At 50.9% G+C, this 18,387-nt stretch overlaps 6 protein-coding genes across 6 annotated transcripts; 3 read left to right on the top strand and 3 right to left on the bottom strand.

The window, feature by feature from the left end:
* Nucleotides 1–437: 437 nt before the first annotated feature.
* N7517_008934 (uncharacterized protein) lies at nucleotides 438–2,066 on the top strand (the record flags this gene model as incomplete). Its single annotated transcript, XM_056726663.1, has 4 exons — nucleotides 438–651; nucleotides 707–1,130; nucleotides 1,180–1,582; nucleotides 1,635–2,066. The coding sequence occupies 4 exons, from the start codon at nucleotides 438–440 to the stop codon at nucleotides 2,064–2,066; spliced, it is 1,473 nt and encodes a 490-aa protein (XP_056577514.1).
* Nucleotides 2,067–2,286: 220 nt separating this feature from the next.
* On the bottom strand, nucleotides 2,287–4,538 carry N7517_008933 (putative C6 transcription factor; the record flags this gene model as incomplete). Its single annotated transcript, XM_056726662.1, has 4 exons — nucleotides 2,287–3,465; nucleotides 3,516–4,218; nucleotides 4,272–4,391; nucleotides 4,441–4,538. 4 exons carry the CDS (start codon nucleotides 4,536–4,538, stop codon nucleotides 2,287–2,289), a joined length of 2,100 nt encoding a protein of 699 aa, XP_056577513.1.
* A 387-nt stretch (nucleotides 4,539–4,925) lies between these two features.
* Nucleotides 4,926–6,633, bottom strand: N7517_008932 (cytochrome P450; the record flags this gene model as incomplete). The annotated part of the gene is made up of 4 exons (XM_056726661.1): nucleotides 4,926–5,300; nucleotides 5,352–5,674; nucleotides 5,726–6,359; nucleotides 6,415–6,633. The coding sequence occupies 4 exons, from the start codon at nucleotides 6,631–6,633 to the stop codon at nucleotides 4,926–4,928; spliced, it is 1,551 nt and encodes a 516-aa protein (XP_056577512.1).
* A 1,055-nt stretch (nucleotides 6,634–7,688) lies between these two features.
* On the top strand, nucleotides 7,689–8,990 carry N7517_008931 (cation diffusion facilitator family transporter; the record flags this gene model as incomplete). The annotated part of the gene is made up of 2 exons (XM_056726660.1): nucleotides 7,689–8,523; nucleotides 8,590–8,990. 2 exons carry the CDS (start codon nucleotides 7,689–7,691, stop codon nucleotides 8,988–8,990), a joined length of 1,236 nt encoding a protein of 411 aa, XP_056577511.1.
* Nucleotides 8,991–9,289: 299 nt separating this feature from the next.
* N7517_008930 (MYB DNA-binding domain protein) lies at nucleotides 9,290–15,717 on the bottom strand (the record flags this gene model as incomplete). The annotated part of the gene is made up of 3 exons (XM_056726659.1): nucleotides 9,290–11,257; nucleotides 11,326–14,891; nucleotides 15,069–15,717. The coding sequence occupies 3 exons, from the start codon at nucleotides 15,715–15,717 to the stop codon at nucleotides 9,290–9,292; spliced, it is 6,183 nt and encodes a 2,060-aa protein (XP_056577510.1).
* A 1,009-nt stretch (nucleotides 15,718–16,726) lies between these two features.
* On the top strand, nucleotides 16,727–17,937 carry N7517_008929 (deoxyhypusine synthase; the record flags this gene model as incomplete). Its single annotated transcript, XM_056726658.1, has 3 exons — nucleotides 16,727–16,945; nucleotides 17,012–17,812; nucleotides 17,866–17,937. 3 exons carry the CDS (start codon nucleotides 16,727–16,729, stop codon nucleotides 17,935–17,937), a joined length of 1,092 nt encoding a protein of 363 aa, XP_056577509.1.
* Between the last annotated feature and the right edge of the window lie 450 nt (nucleotides 17,938–18,387).

Here is an 18,387-nt window from a genome sequence, read left to right as displayed (position 1 = left end):
ATCCACATACCGATGGTCTGGGGAAAAGGTTGGGGAAAACCCCACGACTTGGCCCTTTCTTTTACCTTTTGACGGCTTTTGACGCCTATTTACGCCTTTTTACGCCAAACTAGCCGTCTATTGACTTGCCTCTTCCGGTTAGGATCTGTTCGGATCATCGGATTGGCTTGCATAAGTGTGGCGATTCCCTTAATCACCTTCCTTATTGGCCCGTTTTGGCCCATTATGGTCATTTTTGGCCCCCTCGACTTTTCAACTTCCCTCTCTTATCACCGTCATCGGCCCGATATCTCTCCACTCAGTGGACTTGAGTCTTGGCTTATATCGGCCGAAGATAGGAGACTATGATCCACTCAACACGTGTATGAGATGTTCTTTAAATCCTGGCTGTAATTATTTCTGATCTTGACGATTCTGCTGCAACCCCCATAGCAGTCATGGCACACGATACCGTTCAAGATATTCCCTTGGAGCTCAAGGACTCCCTGAAAAAAGAGGATGTCGAAGAAGCAAACTATGCCGTCGCTAGCGAGTTGGATGTGGTCCTGGATCCAAAGAAAGAGGCAAAGCTCCTCGCCAAACTGGATACTGCCTTTGTCCCCATCATCATGTTGACATATCTCACTTGTTTCCTGGACAGATCGAGTATCGGTGAGTTATAAACATCTCCCGCGGAAAAATAAAACCACAAGCTCACAAAGACCAGGAAATGTCAAGGTTGCCAATATGCCCGAGGATATCAATGCTTCACCAGACCAATTTTCGACCGCTGTCTCCATCTTCTATGTCACATATGTTCTTTTTGAAGCACCATGGGCGGTCATGATGAAGAAGTTGACCCCTCGTAACATTCTGACGGGACTCTGTATCGTTTGGTCCCTGACTACCATCTTCACTGGATTTATCGAGTCGGTGGGCTCTCTCTACGCCACTCGTCTTATCCTGGGTGCTTGCGAAGCTGGCCTGTTCCCTTGTCTCAATCTCTACCTGACCATGGTCTACCGTCGAGAGGAGCAAGCGAAGCGTGTTTCCTACTTGATGAGTTGTGCTGCCATCTCAGGGGCTGTAGGTGGCCTCTTGGCCTACGGGCTTTTGCAGATGGACGGAATTGGCGGCAAAGCAGGATGGAGGTAAGCTTTTCTCTATCCCACTTCAAAGTCATTGCTAACAATATTCCAGATGGGTCTATATCATTGAAGGCCTGTTCAGCATCATCTGTGCCCTTCTCATCTGGTTTGGTCTCCCAAATAACCCGGCCGAAGCTTACTTTCTCACCGAAGAGGAGAAATGGATGATGCGGGTACGCAACGAGCAGCGTCGCAAGTATATGGGAAGCGAAGAGTTCAGCTGGGAAGAGATGCGCATCGCGATCAGAGATCCCAAGTTGATGTTTAGCAGTGTCGTCCAGTTCTGCCAGGATATTCTCTTATATGGCTTCAGCACTTTCCTGCCCACTATCTTGGGTGGCATGGGCTATGATTCCCTAATGAGCAACGTCTTGACTGTCCCAGTCTACGTTTGGGCTGCCTTGATCTTTATCGCCATTGCTTGGTGCTCAGACCGATACTCCAAATTTGCTTCGGTGCGTGTAGCCCCCTTGCAATTTCTGCATTCCTCACTAACCTTTTGCACAGTACATCTTCGCAGCGAATCTATTCGGCGTTGTCGGTTACATCATTCTTCTCACAGTAGACAATACCGCCGTCCAATACTTTGCTACTTTCCTCATCGGTATCACCACCTACACCTCCGTTGGTCTCAACATCGCCTGGCTGAATGTGAATATCGCCCCACAATACCGTCGTGCTCTCGCAATTGGTCTCCAGCAGACAATCGGCAACTGTGCTGGCATTGTTGCCGGTCAGGTGTATCGCACATCACCTTATGTGCTGGGTAACTCCTTCTCTCTGGGGTCCCTTGCGGTGGCGCAAGGCACGGTAGTTGCATATGGTCTCTACTTGCGGCGGGAGAACAAGGTGAAGGAGCAAATTATCAGTGGTGAAAAGGAAGACACTCGACGGGTCCAGACGGGTGATGGAGAACTGGAGTTCAAATATATCTACTAGATCAACGTTTATCTTGGCGAGGTATTCGGGTTGCCTTTCTCCGGGAACAAATACCACCTTCATGTATTCATTTTAATTTTTTTCCTCCCCAATATACTACACATTCCATCGTGATATCTGAAGCACAAGAGAACTCTTTACATAGTCACAAAACTGAAGACGGGCTTGGAAGAATAGCATTGACTTGTTGGCATATCCACCGGTCGATATACGTACATAATCAGAAAAAATCTTTCATCACACTCGACAGTTCTTCACCGTAATCAAACACAAAACCCCCGTCGGGCATCTGCTGGTAGGGTCCTCCATCTGGTACAGGGCCGGTTCCCATCCCCATGATTTGATCCTCCAGATTTCCCACTGCTTCAAACCACTCCATCAGCTCCTGTGTCATTTGTTCCCCATCCTGCGGTGTATGACTGTGGGTGCTGGCAGATTGGGGCAATGGGGGAGAGTCGTTAACATTTATACGTTCACTTTCGGCTCTAGTTTCGATATCCAGGCGCTTTTTCTGGACCCCCAGCCCCAGTTGAGGACCAAGCTTACGGAGACTTCGAATAGACTTCCATAGCCGGCGAGAGATATAAGATTGGGTTGAGACTCCTTTGACCAGCTCCAATGCCCAGTAGAACTCCTCCTTGCATGACCCACTAAATTGTGTTGGAGCCTGAGCTACTGCCAGGAATAAAGCTGCGAGGGCCGAGACGAGGAACCAATTAAATGCCACCTGCTGTAATTGGTAGATGTCCGATGTATCGTTCAAGCGGGTAATGAAGCGAATTGTGTCTTTAGCAATTTCCACCACGGTCTCTGACTCGCCAGGATACCGCATCACATGTGCTGAAGTATGAAGGACAGGACGATGTATGAGCATGCGGAGCTGGTTGGCACGAAGATACAGTAGGGCACGCAGTCTGCGCAAGCTGCGTGAGCCTTCAATGGCAGTCTCAGACTCCGCAGAACTTGGATGATCGAGCCGCAACGAGTCTGGAATGGCGTGCACCCAACGCAGCACCTGCCAGTCTAGATAATTCATCTCTTCCTTTCTAATTTCGTTCGTGTTGTTAAATGCTGATATGAACTTCCATACCTTCGCTGCAATCCGGCTGTACCGGATCATCACGCGCAGGTAGGGTGTCTTCTCGTCGGGCTCTGGCAGCCACGGGTCAATATCTGTATCCTCCAGAGCAAATGGCATGCCAGTCCCGAAACTCCAGCGCATATCCAGAATGTATATAGACCAGAAGAGTCGCAGAACGCGATCCTTCCCCACAGCTGTGATGGCCGGTTGATTCAAAGTTTCCCGTCGATGTAGACCTTTCTCGAGACACATGCGCTCAACAATACCAACGGTGCGCCAGGCCAAAATTTCCTCATCCATTTGAAAATAGAACATTGACTATTGCAATTAGCATGTCGAGCATTCATGGCTGATTGGGCATAACGCACCACGAGAGTCAAAAATATGATGCTCTTGATGTCGGGCGGACCCCAAACACAATTGTCCTGAACTTCTCTTACACTGTCAAAAAGAGCAATGGCCTGTTCACTCCGACCACGGGCTTCGGCTGTCAATGCGCACGCAAATACTACGCGCAGAATATGGACATCTTCGCGAACCAGTCCATTGTTCCCGGGTTGACGGGTCGGTCCAAGTACGCGGTCCATCGGGCCGTAGAGCAGGTGGACATGTTCCAAAATCTCTGAAAGCTCCAGAATCGGGTACATGATGCCCATTTCCTCCTCATAGACTCGGCAAAGGCGAAGTGCCTCGGCTTTCGGAAGAACCCAAAGTGGATCGATGGTCTGGCGCGTGCCAGGCTCCTCATTTGGAGCTGACGGCGATGCCAGTGGTGAAGGTTCTCGGGTCATCTCGCCCTCGTCGCCAGCCTCGGCACGCTCCACAATTCCACGCTGTTGCAAGCTGGATTTTGCAAGGTCGAAACTAAAGGCAGATGTTGTCGGGCCTTGGAATGACATCTCTTTAGTCGTTGACAAGCGCCTGAGTGAACGTTGGGTAGGGAGCTGATAGGTGCCGGTAGCGGAAACACCAGGAGAATGCTCGCTGCTAGCTATTGACCGAATACTAACAGACAACTGGGTAATATGGTCCTGCATGGCTCTCATTTGCTCAAAAAGCTGCTTGAAGTTGCTTTAAATAAGGAATTAGTGGTGTTCAACCGCACCGAACTAGGCTGGGCATACTCTTGTTCGCCGGGACTTTCTCGAGAGTTCTCAACGTAAATGCACTCAATATGCTGGCGTCCGCAACGCTGGCAGGGTGTTTGGCCATTGCATTTAATTTTGCGACGTTTACATTCAGTGCTTCACAGCGTTAGCCACAGATCCCACACACCGTGGTTTCCAAACTGACCAGGCTCTGGCGATGTATTTGCGACGTTTCTTCCGCGGTTGTTCATTCGTGTCCGGGTTATCCCTCTCGGGAGCAGGATATATCTGCAGAGTATTCATCCGAGATAATTGTCGTTCATTTTGGGGATGTGAAGAAGAAAAAAGTGTGGAGTTTAAGAAGATGCGGGGAGATTCCGCCCAGCCCCGGGAATTTTATATGGCAATACTGGCAACATACTATAAGGAGTATATAAGGAATTGAGAAATGCTCAATAATTTAGACAAGTTGCTAAGTATTAGCTATTAAATACATTTATATTTCTACAATATTCTATCGGTTTAAGTTCCTAGCCCTTATGGAGAGGCTAAAGCTATTACATAGGTCCAGGACTCCAGGTCTATATCTATACTTCATTGTCTTTGTTTCACACCTATTTTATTAAATCCAAAGCGGGCATAGAGCAAATCACAACACATAGCAATTCAGAAATCCAAAATATTTCCCTCTCATAGATCCTTGGTGCGTTCATCGCTCTCAGCAATCCATTGCTCAAGCTTCTTAGGGTCGCGCGCAGTAAAGCCGACCTTGAATGGCTTTGGCTCGGTTGTCAAGGCTGTTGCAATCGAATTGCACTCAATTGCATTCAGAATTGGTCGATCGGCAGCCTCTTTCGCCGTGTGCATGTGGAAAGCAGTGATGAGGCGGATAAAAGCAGTAAACAGCTCGCGATTGGCAAGGTGTGAGCCTGCACACATACGTGATCCTGCTCCATATGCGTAGTGGGGAGTGCCTGCGCCCTCATTGAGCTCCATATAACGCTCTGGGATAAATTTATCGGCATCCTTAAAGTGGTCTTCGTCGTAATCGGCAGCCCAGGCATTCTGAATATCCTGTTAGCAAAGTGCGAATATGACAGCAAATGAACAACATACCATGAAGAAAGTTGTGCCAGCAGGGATTGTGGCTCCGTTCCACTGGATATCCTTGGTGCTCTCGCGTGGCAGACAAATAGGAATGACTGTCCAGAACCGCAAGATCTCCTTGACCAGGGCAGTCACGTAGGGAACCTTCTCTTCCACCAAACATTTCTCCCAAGCATCTCCGTCCGGGTACACCTCCGTGATCGCATCATAGGCCTTTTTCTGAATTCTTTGGCCGTCTTCAGAGGCCAGGTAGGCAATTCCCATAATCAAGTTACCCGGAACGGTGTCAAGACCGGCAGACACCATAGTCAAACAGATCGATTTCACCTCGGCTAGACGATAGATCAGTATTCAATTCAATATTCCGATCATTTCTCACTCACCATCATTCAGCTTAGCCTCGGGATCCTTCAAGATATTACCAGTGATGCAAGGCTTGTCCGTTCCCTTGGCGATGCGATCCTTGAGCATATCGAGCAAATACGTCAGATATTTATCACGGCGACCCCGGAAGTCGGCAGCCTCGTTGTTCATCTTGGGGAGGATGCGCAATAGGGGAATGTAATCCTGCCAGTTGTTGGAGGTGCTGCGGAAGTTGGACACGCCACGCTCCACATCCACAATCTCGTGCAGCAGCGCATCATCCACGTTGCCCTCGATACGGAACCCATAGTTCAGAGTCAAACTGGTATTGAGGGCAAATCGCTGGAAGTATGTAGTGGGATTCACGTCACGTTTGCCGTTCTGGCTGTCGCGGTAGAGCTCCTTAATGCTGGAATTTGATTCGAGGTCGATGATGGGCATATAGGATTGCACCGCCGGTCGGTTCAGCGCAGTGGCCGCTGCCTTACGGCGTTGCTTGCAGGAATCATCCCACGGGGAAGTTCCGATCGTGAAGCCCTGTGAGCTGGAGACGACGCTGTGGAAGGTGTGGAATGTGGGGCGGGAGATCAGAGCGGACGAGTCCTTGATCCATAATTGACGGACAGATTCAAAGCTGTTGGCGAACACGATGCGCTATCGGGGGGAATTAGATTATAAATTCTTAAGTCCAACTTCAAAAGCGACGTACCTTGTTTCCCATGCGCACTTGGAAAACTGGGCCGAATTTCTTCGCCCATTTTCCCGTGACTGTTGCATGCTGATCTCCTAATTGCAAGAGGTTGCCAAAGATAGGTACACCAGGGATCTCGGGGATCCCTTTAATCTTAGGGATATCGGTACGATTGAAATAGCGAATGAGGAAATAAATCACCGTGATGACGGCGACGGCGACTGTTTGAACTGCCATGGTAGAGTAAAATCGACAAGAATGGATTTTGTGACTGAAGTGACAGCACACATCTCTCTTATAACCCTCGCTTCATGACGGGCATATTTCCGTGGAGTCTTGCATGGCTATTGCCGGGAAAGAAGGTGCACTTTAGCCAGTCATAAGTCATATAGAATCAGCAAAGGTAGTTTCCTATAGGTCACTCTCACCAGTCCGGGGAAGATGTGCATCTCCACAGCGCAGAGACGGAATGTTCATTCCGCGCGTACCCAGCGGTATAGGCGCCAACTGCCAAACCCCCATTTCTGGTAAATATTTGATGCCTTGATGCCTAATTTAATCTGGTTAGTTAGTTATTGAAAGAGAAGATGAAGATGAAGAAGATAAGAGCAAGTGAAGAAGCCCTTCAGCCACTATTTTTTAGCCACGATTCTTAGCCACTATCCTCATACAAGGGGTCCAGCTCGAGCATACATATAGTCAGTACTATTTACATGTATGGTTGTATTACTCTATTATCTACAGAGTATATATGTAGTAACATATCTATAGTAATATACCTATCACAGTTATAAAGGAAAAGATCTGAATGTAAGGAATCTATATACCTAAGGCATCAACTCTTGGCAGCTTACTTGGGAGTTCAGGATACCCCTGCTCACCCACCATGGTATATCACAATACTATAGCCAGGTTTCACTTTAATGTCTTCTCAGTCATTTCTTCCACTTTCCTCTCCTCCTTCTGAACCCATTCTACGTCCGCGACGCCCAAGTCTAGAACCGGAGCGTGAAATCCTTTCCACCAGAGGTCAACGGTTATTGAACCTCTTACCTACTCGCACATCTAGCCTCGCCTTGCATGATCTTGATGACGATACATCTGAACGACGGCTATTTCTTCGACGTGGATCGTTGTTAATTGGATCCAGTAATCCTCGATATGAATGGTATCTCTCTCTTCTCCCCCGGTAACGTAATTTCAAATCCTAACCTGCGCAGGCAACGCTACTACAAATCACCCGAGTCATTAAAAGGTCTCTCAAAGGCAATGTGAGTTCTCTACTCATTTCAATGAACCAGGAAACTAATACACATAGTCGGAAATATCATGAACGAAACAATGGACTGATCTCCCAATATCTTTACATTGACCGACTGCTGGACTCGTCGCTACCCCATAACCTGATCGAGGACTACAATGGATGCAATCATGCTTCGGGAAATGGAATGCTTCCTTTAGAAGATGATCAGGAACCAGAACCCAATCCGAAGATCGGAAGGACCAAACGCACCCCGCACAATCTTTATCGGATTCCCGATGAGACAACACCCTTGGTCCAATCCCCCGGGCAAGAAGACGGCCCATCAGAGCCATTCCTTGATCTGGAGTCGCACGGCGGGATGTCCCCAGATGACGAGGAGCGCGTCATCAACCTGGCCATTCGCATCAATTTCGTCGCCAACGTTGCTCTCCTGGGCTCCAAGATCGCTATCATGGCAATGACTAGCTCCATGTCTATGCTAGCAGGCCTAGTTGATGGAGTTTTGGACTTTCTCAGCACAGTGATTGTCTGGGTAACCACCATCATGATCCGCCGACAAGATCGCAACCGGTATCCCATCAGCCGCCGGCGGTTAGAGCCCATCAGTGTGTTGATCTTCTCAGTCATCATGGTGACTTCCTTTTTCCAAGTCGCACTGTCGTCTATGAAACAATTGATTGGAGATGATCGCACGGTTGTTGAGTTATCCACCACATCGATCGTCTTGATGGGTGGTACTGTTTTAGTTAAGCTGCTCTGCTGGATCTGGTGCCGGTTGATTCCTAGCCCAAGCGTCCAGGTCTTGGCCCAGGATGCCATGACTGACGTTGTTTTCAACATATTCAGCATCATCTTCCCATTAAGTAAGTCTCATTCCTTCTTTCTTATGCATCTTCGCTACTGGGGCACCAACTAACAGGTAGTCGCAGTTGGCACTTTTGCAAATCTCTGGTACTTGGATCCCTTGGGTGGTCTGTTCCTCTCCTTCTACATCATGTGGAACTGGGGTCAGACGGCTGCGGAATACATCCGGCGGTTGACAGGTGCAGCTGCCTCTCCCGACGATCATAGCATTTTGCTATATATGACCATGCGCTTCTCCCGAGTCATTCACAAGATTCAGGACTTGAAAGCCTACTATGCAAGTGACAAGCTGAACGTTGAGGTTGACCTCGTCGTGGATGAAAAGATCAGTTTGCGGGATAGTCATGACGTTGGCGAGAGTTTGCAGTATATCATCGAGAGTGTGCCTACTGTTGACCGTGCCTTTGTGCATTTGGACTATGACGAGTGGAACCTGCCCAGCCATATGAACCAGATGGACCGGTAATGAAATGTCTGGTGACAGGGCATCAATCCAGTTTTCACGAAACATTGTAAATATCAACTAGAAATACATTGTAAATATCAACTACAAATTTGTACATCCATTCCATCAAGATTTAACACATAAAATCATTCATCTAGTTATACATACAAACCATGATCAAATGAATATCCTCACTGGCAAAGACGCCAGGACGCTAAACAAGAGAAAAGAAAGACAAAAAGACAAATTAATGTACAACCGATCCCATTACGGTCTTACACTCCATATCAAGTTCATTTAAATCAATCGAACATGGTACCCTACCGAGGAGGTTGCGAAGGAGGCGGCAGTCCACCTTGAGCTGACCCATGGCTGTAAACACGGTGATGTGTCGGGGTGGGGACAGTGTCACCATGCGATCCTGGAGGTCGTTGGTGGAGCGGCGGTATCGATCCAGGCGTGGATGACTGAGGGGGAGCATAGCTACCCATGGTGCCTCCACTCATAGAGGGATGTAGAGCAGATGGAGGAGTGTATGAACGACCGAGGCTCGCCAGCGATGCCATTGACCGGCCAGCCTGGGACTGGGGAGGAGGGGTGTTGTGCCCGTACTGTGAAGAAGCACCGGGTAAGTTGACAGGTGTTGAGCGGTGGGATTGCGGCTGATGCGACCCACTGACCATTGTTTGCACATGTTGTTGATAGCTGTGTGACTGTACTGCATTTGGCGTTGCGGACTGGCGCTGGTGCATACCGTACAAGCTAGCCGAAGACTGCGCTGGTGTTGGTGGATCTTGTCGCGATCCATATGCCATACTGGAACGCGGGCCAGGTGACCCTTGTCGATAGGAAGTCGGTTGCGAAGCCGTATCTCGGGAGCCAGAGGTCATGGGTGGTTGAGCAGAGGAGGCTTGGGAGAAAACATTGGGATAAGCCGATCGTTGAGAGGCACTTGTTGGGGGGGGAGTCGGCGCTGGGGATGGCGCAGGAAGATTCGTCAAAGGCATCGAAGACTGGCTGGGGTTTGCCGCGTAAGATGAATAGGAACCCTGACGGCCGCTTTGCTGCTGCTGTGATGGGAGTGATTGGGCTTGGGGTTGCGGCGGTGTTTGTTGCGCTCGCGGATCAAACCGTGCCATCCAGTCGTTATTCGCCGACGTGCCCGAGCCACCATGAGGGGGTCCGTAGCCAGGATACTCGTAGCCACGAGATGATGGCTGATATTGGCTTTGCTGGGCGTAACCAGAGGGCTTTTGTGACATACCTGACATGATAGTGTCTTCATGGCGAGGGGGTGCTCCAGTCTGGTATACAGGCCTTGGGTTTATGCCTGGGGCTGCGCCAGGGGCAGATGGAGCCTGCTCGCTGGCAAATCGTTTGCGCGGCTGAGGCTCTTCAGGTTCATCATTGAGGATGCTCATGATGTTGGACCGTTTGGCAGGCACCTGACGAGTTGCGTCGGGACCAGGAGTAGCACTCGGGCGAGGGACATCCTTCACTGGCGACAACCCAGGGTGAGGCGACTGAGCTAGACCCATGGGCTGACCTGCGAGCGAGTAATAGGGTCTTTGGGCAAAAGGATCGCGGTGAACAGATGAGATGTCAAGTTCTGGTCTAAGCTGCTGGGTTGGCGAGCCGGGGGTTTGTGTTAAGCTTGGGTGACGTGAGTGGGTCGCTGAAAGTAGAGAAGTTGGCTGCTGTGCCGGCATATAGCCTTGTGCGGACAAGGGTTCCATTCGTGCCATATCCGGTGGCATGGAGCCAGGATGGCGCGATGACATTGGTAGTTCTTGCGTACGGGAAGTGGCATGGGGCAGTACCGAAGAGTCTCGTCTGTCCTCTGTAAAATACCCAAGACGTGGGCCCTGAATGCGGTGGGATTGCCCTCCTTGCGCGCGAATTGCCCGAGTCGACTCTTCAATCAGAGTTGCAGTAGAGGGCACTGGTGAAGCAGCAGAAGCTTGTGCGAGTGGCTGGTAGCGACCGACATTCCGCTCCTTGTCGGATGGAGGTCGCCCATGCAAAGACATCGGCTGCGGTGAGAGACCAACAGCCTTGCCTTTGGGGAATCTTATTTCATCGACCTCAGCCATAGGATCCCCATGAGGGGCAAGTGGACGAGGGATAATAGAAGACGGAGTCGCCTCGTATCGTCGCTTTGGTGCAACACTTGGAATGGGAAGCGGCCCTGTAGGCTCACCGCGAGCCTTCTTCTCCTCTGCATCCGTTAAAATCAACTCAAAGTCTTTCTGGCCCGAGTCCAGGCGGCGTTGATAGAAGTTTTTGACCTGGGTCATGCACGTTAGCCGGCTAGTCGACTAGTCACAAACGTGGGACGAAAGGACCCAATACATACCATCACCGTTGTTTTAGTCTTCATCCAGCCCGAGATACCCTCGAAATCACGACCAAAATGTCCCAACAAGCCTGGGAAATCGCGCTGCTCCGGTACAGACCAGTAACTCGTTGGCTGCAAGGAGCCATAACCAGTCTCCAGCTGCTTGCTTGCCAGAGGCGGTTCAACTTCAGTAGACTCAAAGACATAAACTCCTTCTTTTGCTCGTCCGCGTCCCACCCTGCCTCGAGGGATTGGCGTTAAAGATTCTTTTTCGCCCCGCTCTCGTTCCCGGGCCTCATACCCTTCCATGATGTGATCTGAAACCAATTCCATCTCGTTTCCAGGATGAAGTGGCGCTGGCGATACAATTGGAGGCAGATTGCCCTGTGGCATTACCACCTGGGCCTTCGGATCCGATTGAGTAGCCGTCTTCGCGCGCCGTCCACCGCGAGTACCTCCGCCCCGTCCGCCACGCCGAGATGATCTTTCCACTGGTTCACCGTCCTTGCCAAGCTGGGTCCGACGGCCAACTGGAACGCTTTCTGCCTCGGCTGACTCGCCAAACGTAGGCGCAGCCGCACGTCGTGGACGACCGGTGTCTGTAACAGCGGGTGGCTCATCCTCACCAACAAAGTCAGGTTTCACCACACTCAAGTCTGCGATGAGGGCGTTGGACTTCGGTCGTGGACCCTTTCGGGTCCCCTTGCGCTTACTCCAGCGTTTGCTGAGCTTGGCCTTGTACTTAATCTCCTCCTTGGTGAGATAATAATGTACGATACACTGCTGGAAATTTCGACCAGGCAAAGATTCGGCAATCTTGCCCCATTGTTTTGGATGCGCCATGAAGGCGTCCGTAAAGATCATATGCTCCTCCGGGGTGAAGTCATTAGGGGGCGGAGCGAAGCCGAAAACGTCCAGAGCCCTATTGCACTCAATGGTGTTGTTCACATCTTTGTAGATGCGAGCCTTTACCTCCCGCGGTTCCAGCATATTCGGAATGATCGCTTCACGGCCCAAATCGGGCCGAGCAGTAGCCATCTTGATTCGTCGACGTTCAAGCTCTTCTTGGGCGGAGATTTCGGAGGCCTTCAAAGCATTGAGAAAATCGAGCTCGCTATTTCCTTTATACCGACGGCCTTCACGGCCTTCTGGCATGGGTGCCGGGGTAGTTGGAACAGTGGAAACTGGCGGAGAAGCTGGACCAGGGGTCACGGACTTCTTGTCCTTCATACGATCGAGCTCCCAAATAGCCATTCGCCAGAGCTTGTAGTGAGACACGTACTCGTCCCTAAGGATTGCGTTTTTCCTAAAAGTTTCCGCTTGTACCTTTGAAAGTTGTGTGCTGAACGCGTCTCGGAGACGATTTTGGGTCGCAATATTATCATGGTATACATCCATATCTGAAATAGGTGTTGGAGGACCTGAGTGCAAGAATGGAAGACTTTCGATAGTAACCTCGTCAGGAGGTACCACAGGGGGGATGATAGTTTCTGCAACTGGCTCTGGTTCGTGCTCGGGTGGCGTAGAAGCAAAAGAGACCACTCGCTCGGTGCTTGGATGATCGGCTGACTCTTCAACCTCTACTGAAGGCAAAGGATCCACGGGTCGCTCTAATACTTGTTCTGCGAGTGGTTCTGGGGGAGGTTCAACTGTCTGTTCGTTGGCTACCATGCCGAGTAGCTGGATTTTGAGCAAAAGAGCGACGATGGCCGAATCTTCCAAAGGTGATAGGGGCAATTCTGCTCGGAGTGATTCCATATCCTTTTCAAAGATCCGCTTTCTTTCATCAAGATACTCCTGGGTAAAGACAATGTTCTCCCCGTCCTCCTCGTCACTTGAGCCTTCAAAGTCTGGTATCAATGCGGGCTTGTCAATGCCGCCCTTCTCAGAGGGTTCATTGGCATCATTTGTTTGAATGTCAACAGCCGGTAAGCTACGCTGTAATGGGAGGTTCAATGACGGGGAAACAGGCGAGGGTTCCTTCGCGGGTTCACGGGGAAGAATCTCGCCACTCTCAGGCTCGTCTATCTCAGGTGGTAATAGAGGTCGCGTGGCTTCATTGGCAGGGGTAACACCTTCGCTCTCATCGACGGGCTCTTGTTTCGGTAGTGCATTAGGAATAGAAGGCGTTCGGCCGTAGCCAGGTCGCACCCATTGCTTGCTGCCTTTACGGCCACGCGGTGAGGGATTCCATTGCAATGCTCGAGGGCCGGTTGGAATGCCAGACGATTGCATTCGTGGCGACATAGAGGGCTCACGGGATAATTCGCGTGGAGCAGGCGGTGGAATTCGTGTAAAAGTAGGGGAAGAGGTGAGTGAGTTCGACCTGCCGGCCCCAAATCCTTCGTTGGGCCCTATTCCCGAATCTGGCCGAGTCATGGCAGCTGGAGCAGTGGGTGGTGATACATCAGGGAGATTGGTAGTCGGTTTGGAGAGGCGAGGAGGCGCAACTTGCTGCTTGCTAACCTCCCGAGGTCCTTCGAAGCGGCCGCGAGGCTCAAGAGGCTGCTGTGTGATGTCGGTTCTTTCTGCCTTGGGCCCTGTAGGAGGTTGGACTGGTGGCCGTTGAGGGGCTTCATGTCGGTCTCTCTCTGTGGGGAAATTGGAATTGGGCGCCGTGCGTTGGTCTGGAAAATCTTTGTTTGAAGCATTCGTGGTGGGTGCAGCTACCGAGCCAAAGGCGGGCACCTGGGGCGCAGCTGGAGGTGGTGAGTTCCGAATGTTAGGTGGGTTCTTCATAACATCCGGTCGGATAGCATCAGGGCGAACAACATCCGGTCGAGTAGCGTCAGGGCTAATAACATCCGGTCGAGGAGGATGAGAGCGAGGAGCATCCGGTCGAGGGGCATCCAGTCGAGGAGCGTCAGGACGAATAACATCCGGTCGAACAGCATCCAGTCGAGGAGGATCAGGGCGAGCAACATCCAGTCGAACAGCATCCATTCGAGGAGGATCAGGGCGAAGAGCATCCGGTCGAACAGCATCTGGTCGAGGAGCATCTGGTCGAGGAGCATCTGGTCGAGGAGCATCTGGTCGAGGAGCATCTATTCGAGGATGATCAGGGCGAAGAGTATCTGATCGAACTACATCCGGGCGGATATCGTCTGGGCGGAAGACATCTAGTCGAGCGGCATCCGGTCGGACAGCATCCGGGCGAGGAGCATCAGGGCGAGTAGCATCCGGTCTAATAGCGCCAGATCGAGGAGCATCAGGGCGAGCAGCATCCGGTCTAATGACGTCAGGTCGAGAAGCATCGGGGCGAGCAACATCCTGTCTAATGGCACCAGGTCGAGCAGCACTAGCTCGAGCGGCGAGAAGGTCGTTTCGCTCAGGATCTCGCGTAGGTTCTAGGACCGGAATGCTGGGAATGGTTGAAGGTTTCCGACCATGATCCATTTGGGGATGATCAGACAGTCGATCTGCTAGAGCTGATCCAGGTCCAGGGCCGGGTGCTGTAGGAGGGTGTGAGGAAGTGGTTGAGCCGCTGGCTGCGCGGCTATCTGCACGACTTGGGGGGCGGTCTCGTTTCCAGAAGTCCACGGGGCGATCACGGTCCTCGCGATCAGGTCGTCGGTTGTCCCAATCTTCACGACGTTCAAAGCGATCTCGACGGTCCAAGTCGCGATCTAATTCTCGATCTCGATCTCTCGGACGTGGAAGTTCTCGGTCACGATCTCGGTCCATGATCCGATCGCGATCTAATGCACGATCCCGTTCCATGTCTCGATCTCTATCGCGATCTACCATTCGATCACGTCCACGCCACTGTTCACGGGATCGACTGCGGCGACGGAAAAGATCACGATCATCGAGGAAGGGTGGACGACCACGACCGCGGCCACCTTCCCAATCTCCGCGACCGCGCCCTCGCATGCCTCCTCGGTGTATATGGCCACTATTGATGGGGGGACCTTCTGGGCCTCCTGAAGATGCAGATATGATACTATCCCTCGAGTTGCGTCGCATGCGAACCAGATCAAAATCGCGCCCCGGGGGCTCCCTTATGTCTCGAAAGTCGCGTGTCGGTGATCTTGAGCGGCCTCGGCCAAAACCAATCCGGTTGTCTCGGGGATCGAAATCACGGTCGCGGCGAGCCCAGTCGCGGTCCATATCTCGGCGAAACGGTGGGCCATCGCGGTTATCTCGAAAGTCACGATCTCGGTCGCGGTCTCGTGGATCACGGTCACGGTCACGAAAGTCACCACGGCCATACCCCCTGCCACGACCACCAAAATGGCCACCACGAGGGGAGTCAACAAGGGCCCTTGGACCACGCGGTGGATCTCTGCCAAATGGTGCAGGTCCGTCGTCAGGACCACGAGGACCGACCGGGGGGCGACGGTCTCCAAATCGCTGCGGAGAACGGTCACGGGAATTGAACCCGGACGATGGGGGGAATCGGGAGGACATTATCGCGTCATGCTATCATGAAGCTATAGACTGGGTTAGCGCTCCAGCACGTTCAATGTACAGTGCAAATCAGCCCAAGGCGGTTGGAATGCAGAATCCATCACACATACCCAGAGATGGAGAACACTCGGGAGGGTCTGCACGTGACAAGCAATGCACGGACCATATGAAGAATTAAAGGGTCCCCCGATCGGGTAAGGCGTAATCTTTTTTCTTTTTTTTTTTTTCAATATCACGTTGTTTTTGTTGTGTTTCCTCTGTAGATTCAGATTCAAATGAATCCAAATTTGAGGTTGACAGGTTGTTAGATTGACAGGTTGACAGGTTGACAGGTTGACAGGTTGACAGGTTAACAGGTTAATAGGTTTCGAGATGGGATTTAACGTGGATAACAGGAAACACTAGCACGTTGGAAGATCGACAAAAAATTGATGCGAGCTCCCTTGCGCCGGATGTTATGCACTAAAGGAAGAAGGAAATCGAGGAAGAATAGGAAATAGAGGAAGATGAGTTCGTGAGACTTCAAGGGGCTCGGCACTAACCCGATTGAACGCTAGTGCGGTGGATGTGCCTCCTAACTCTATTCAGGTACATTTAGTACTCCGTAGGTATACATGAAATGAAGTATAGAAATGAAGTATAGAAATGAAGTATAGAAATGAAGTCTAGAAATGAAGTATATAGAAAGTAGAATAAAACAGAATAATAAAGAGAAAGTATGATACAATCATTCAAACTTGTCAGTCCAAGTAAAATGGCATCAAGGAATATACGCCAGAGGCAAATATCAAAGTAAGGCACCAAGGCACTCAGGCATCAAGGCCCAGGCTCATGCAGTTTCCCCGCCGAATAAAAAAAAAGATCGACTGCCCCTCTCTCTTCTACAAATCGAGCTTCTTTTTATTTGAATTGCTTTTCTTGTCTATCCTTCTGGAACAGATTTGTGACACCTGTTTCCCTTTTCTTTTCTTTTCTTTTCTCTTCTTCCCTTCCCAATCCCATCGCAAAGATGAGCGCCCAACAACCTTCCGCAGTTCCCTCCTCGGTGACCGACTCCGTCCTCCAAAGCTCGCAACCAGTCCCAGAGGGATCCCAGGTGGTCAGCGGGGTAGATTTTGATAAGTTTCAGGGACGAGATATCACCGTCGCAGAGATGGTGGACAGCATGATCCATACCGGTTTCCAGGGCAGTGCGGTCGCAGAAGCTGCTCAAATCATCAATGAAATGGTACGCCTTAACATAGTTGCAATCTTGGAAATTGGTCAATAGAGTCTTAATGCTCTGTTTCCTTAGCGCGCCTTCCGTGATCCCGAAACGGGAAACAAAACCACCATATTCCTCGGCTATACATCGAACCTGATTTCGTCCGGTCTTCGTGACACCCTACGTTATTTAGTGAAGCATAACCATGTGTCCGCCATTGTGACCACTGCTGGGGGTGTGGAGGAGGATTTGATCAAATGCTTGGCCCCCACATATCTCGGATCGTTCTCGACTCCCGGTGCTGGACTTCGTGCTAAGGGTCTCAACCGCATTGGCAACCTTCTCGTGCCCAACAATAACTACTGTGCCTTTGAGGACTGGGTGGTGCCCATTTTGGACAAGATGTTGGAGGAGCAGGAGGCTGGAAAGGTCAAGGCTCGGGAGACTGGGGATGAGGAAGACGAGGTGCACTGGACGCCGAGCCGCATCACCGAGCGACTGGGTCGTGAGATCAACGACGAGGATTCAGTTCTGTACTGGGCGGCCCGGAATGGAATCCCCGTATTCTGTCCCGCCCTGACGGATGGATCTCTGGGTGACATGCTTTACTTCCACACCTTCAAGTCTTCCCCGCAACGACTCCGGGTGGATATTGTGGATGATGTGCGCCGTATAAACACCATGGCTGTCCGGGCGACACGTGCCGGCATGATCATCTTGGGTGGTGGGCTGGTCAAGCACCACATCGCCAATGCATGCCTGATGCGCAATGGGGCCGAGCACGCCGTGTATGTGAATACCGCACAAGAGTTCGATGGCAGTGATGCGGGTGCACGGCCGGATGAAGCGGTGAGCTGGGGCAAGATCAAGGTGGATGCCAAATCTGTCAAGGTGAGTCTAATATCTTATCTTTTTGAGGCCGAGCTAACTTTTTGATAATTTAGGTCTATGCTGAGGCCACGGCGGTATTCCCTATGATTGTGGCTGCTTCCTTTGCTCGTGCCGAACAAAATTGATTTCACTCGAGTCTCGGTACCGGGACTTATTGCCAAGCAATGCGGGAACCCGCGGTCTAGAAATGGTTTTCTTTTCAGAGCCAATCAGTATCCACGAAAAGTGGTCCAGTTGGGAGAGTCAAGGCCCCTTTGATCGCGCGATTTCAGGATTGGGATCCCTACAATCTGTACTCCGTACGAAGTACTCCGTACAAGAGGTAGGTATGACATGCCTCCGTCCCTGATATTCCCGTGCCTGAAACAGAACCCAGGGATTCAAAGGCTTAGTGGCGACCTCGGGAAAGGGGGAAATTCCGATAAGCCGAGTTTGCCACCAGGATTCACACCGACTTTGTGTACAAGTGTACAACATATATAGGTCAAATATTAGATATCAGCTGATATAAGGGTTTTAACCCTATATGCATACACTACGGAGTACATAGTACATAAAATGTCCAGTCCATACAC

The sequence above is a fragment of the Penicillium concentricum genome, assembly GCF_028827145.1.
Source record: "Penicillium concentricum strain IBT 3081 chromosome Unknown utg000003l_segment0_segment0, whole genome shotgun sequence".
Classification (NCBI taxonomy): Eukaryota; Fungi; Ascomycota; class Eurotiomycetes; order Eurotiales; family Aspergillaceae; genus Penicillium; species Penicillium concentricum.
Note: the sequence above shows the minus strand (reverse complement) of the source record. Positions and strands in the feature narration are given on the sequence as shown.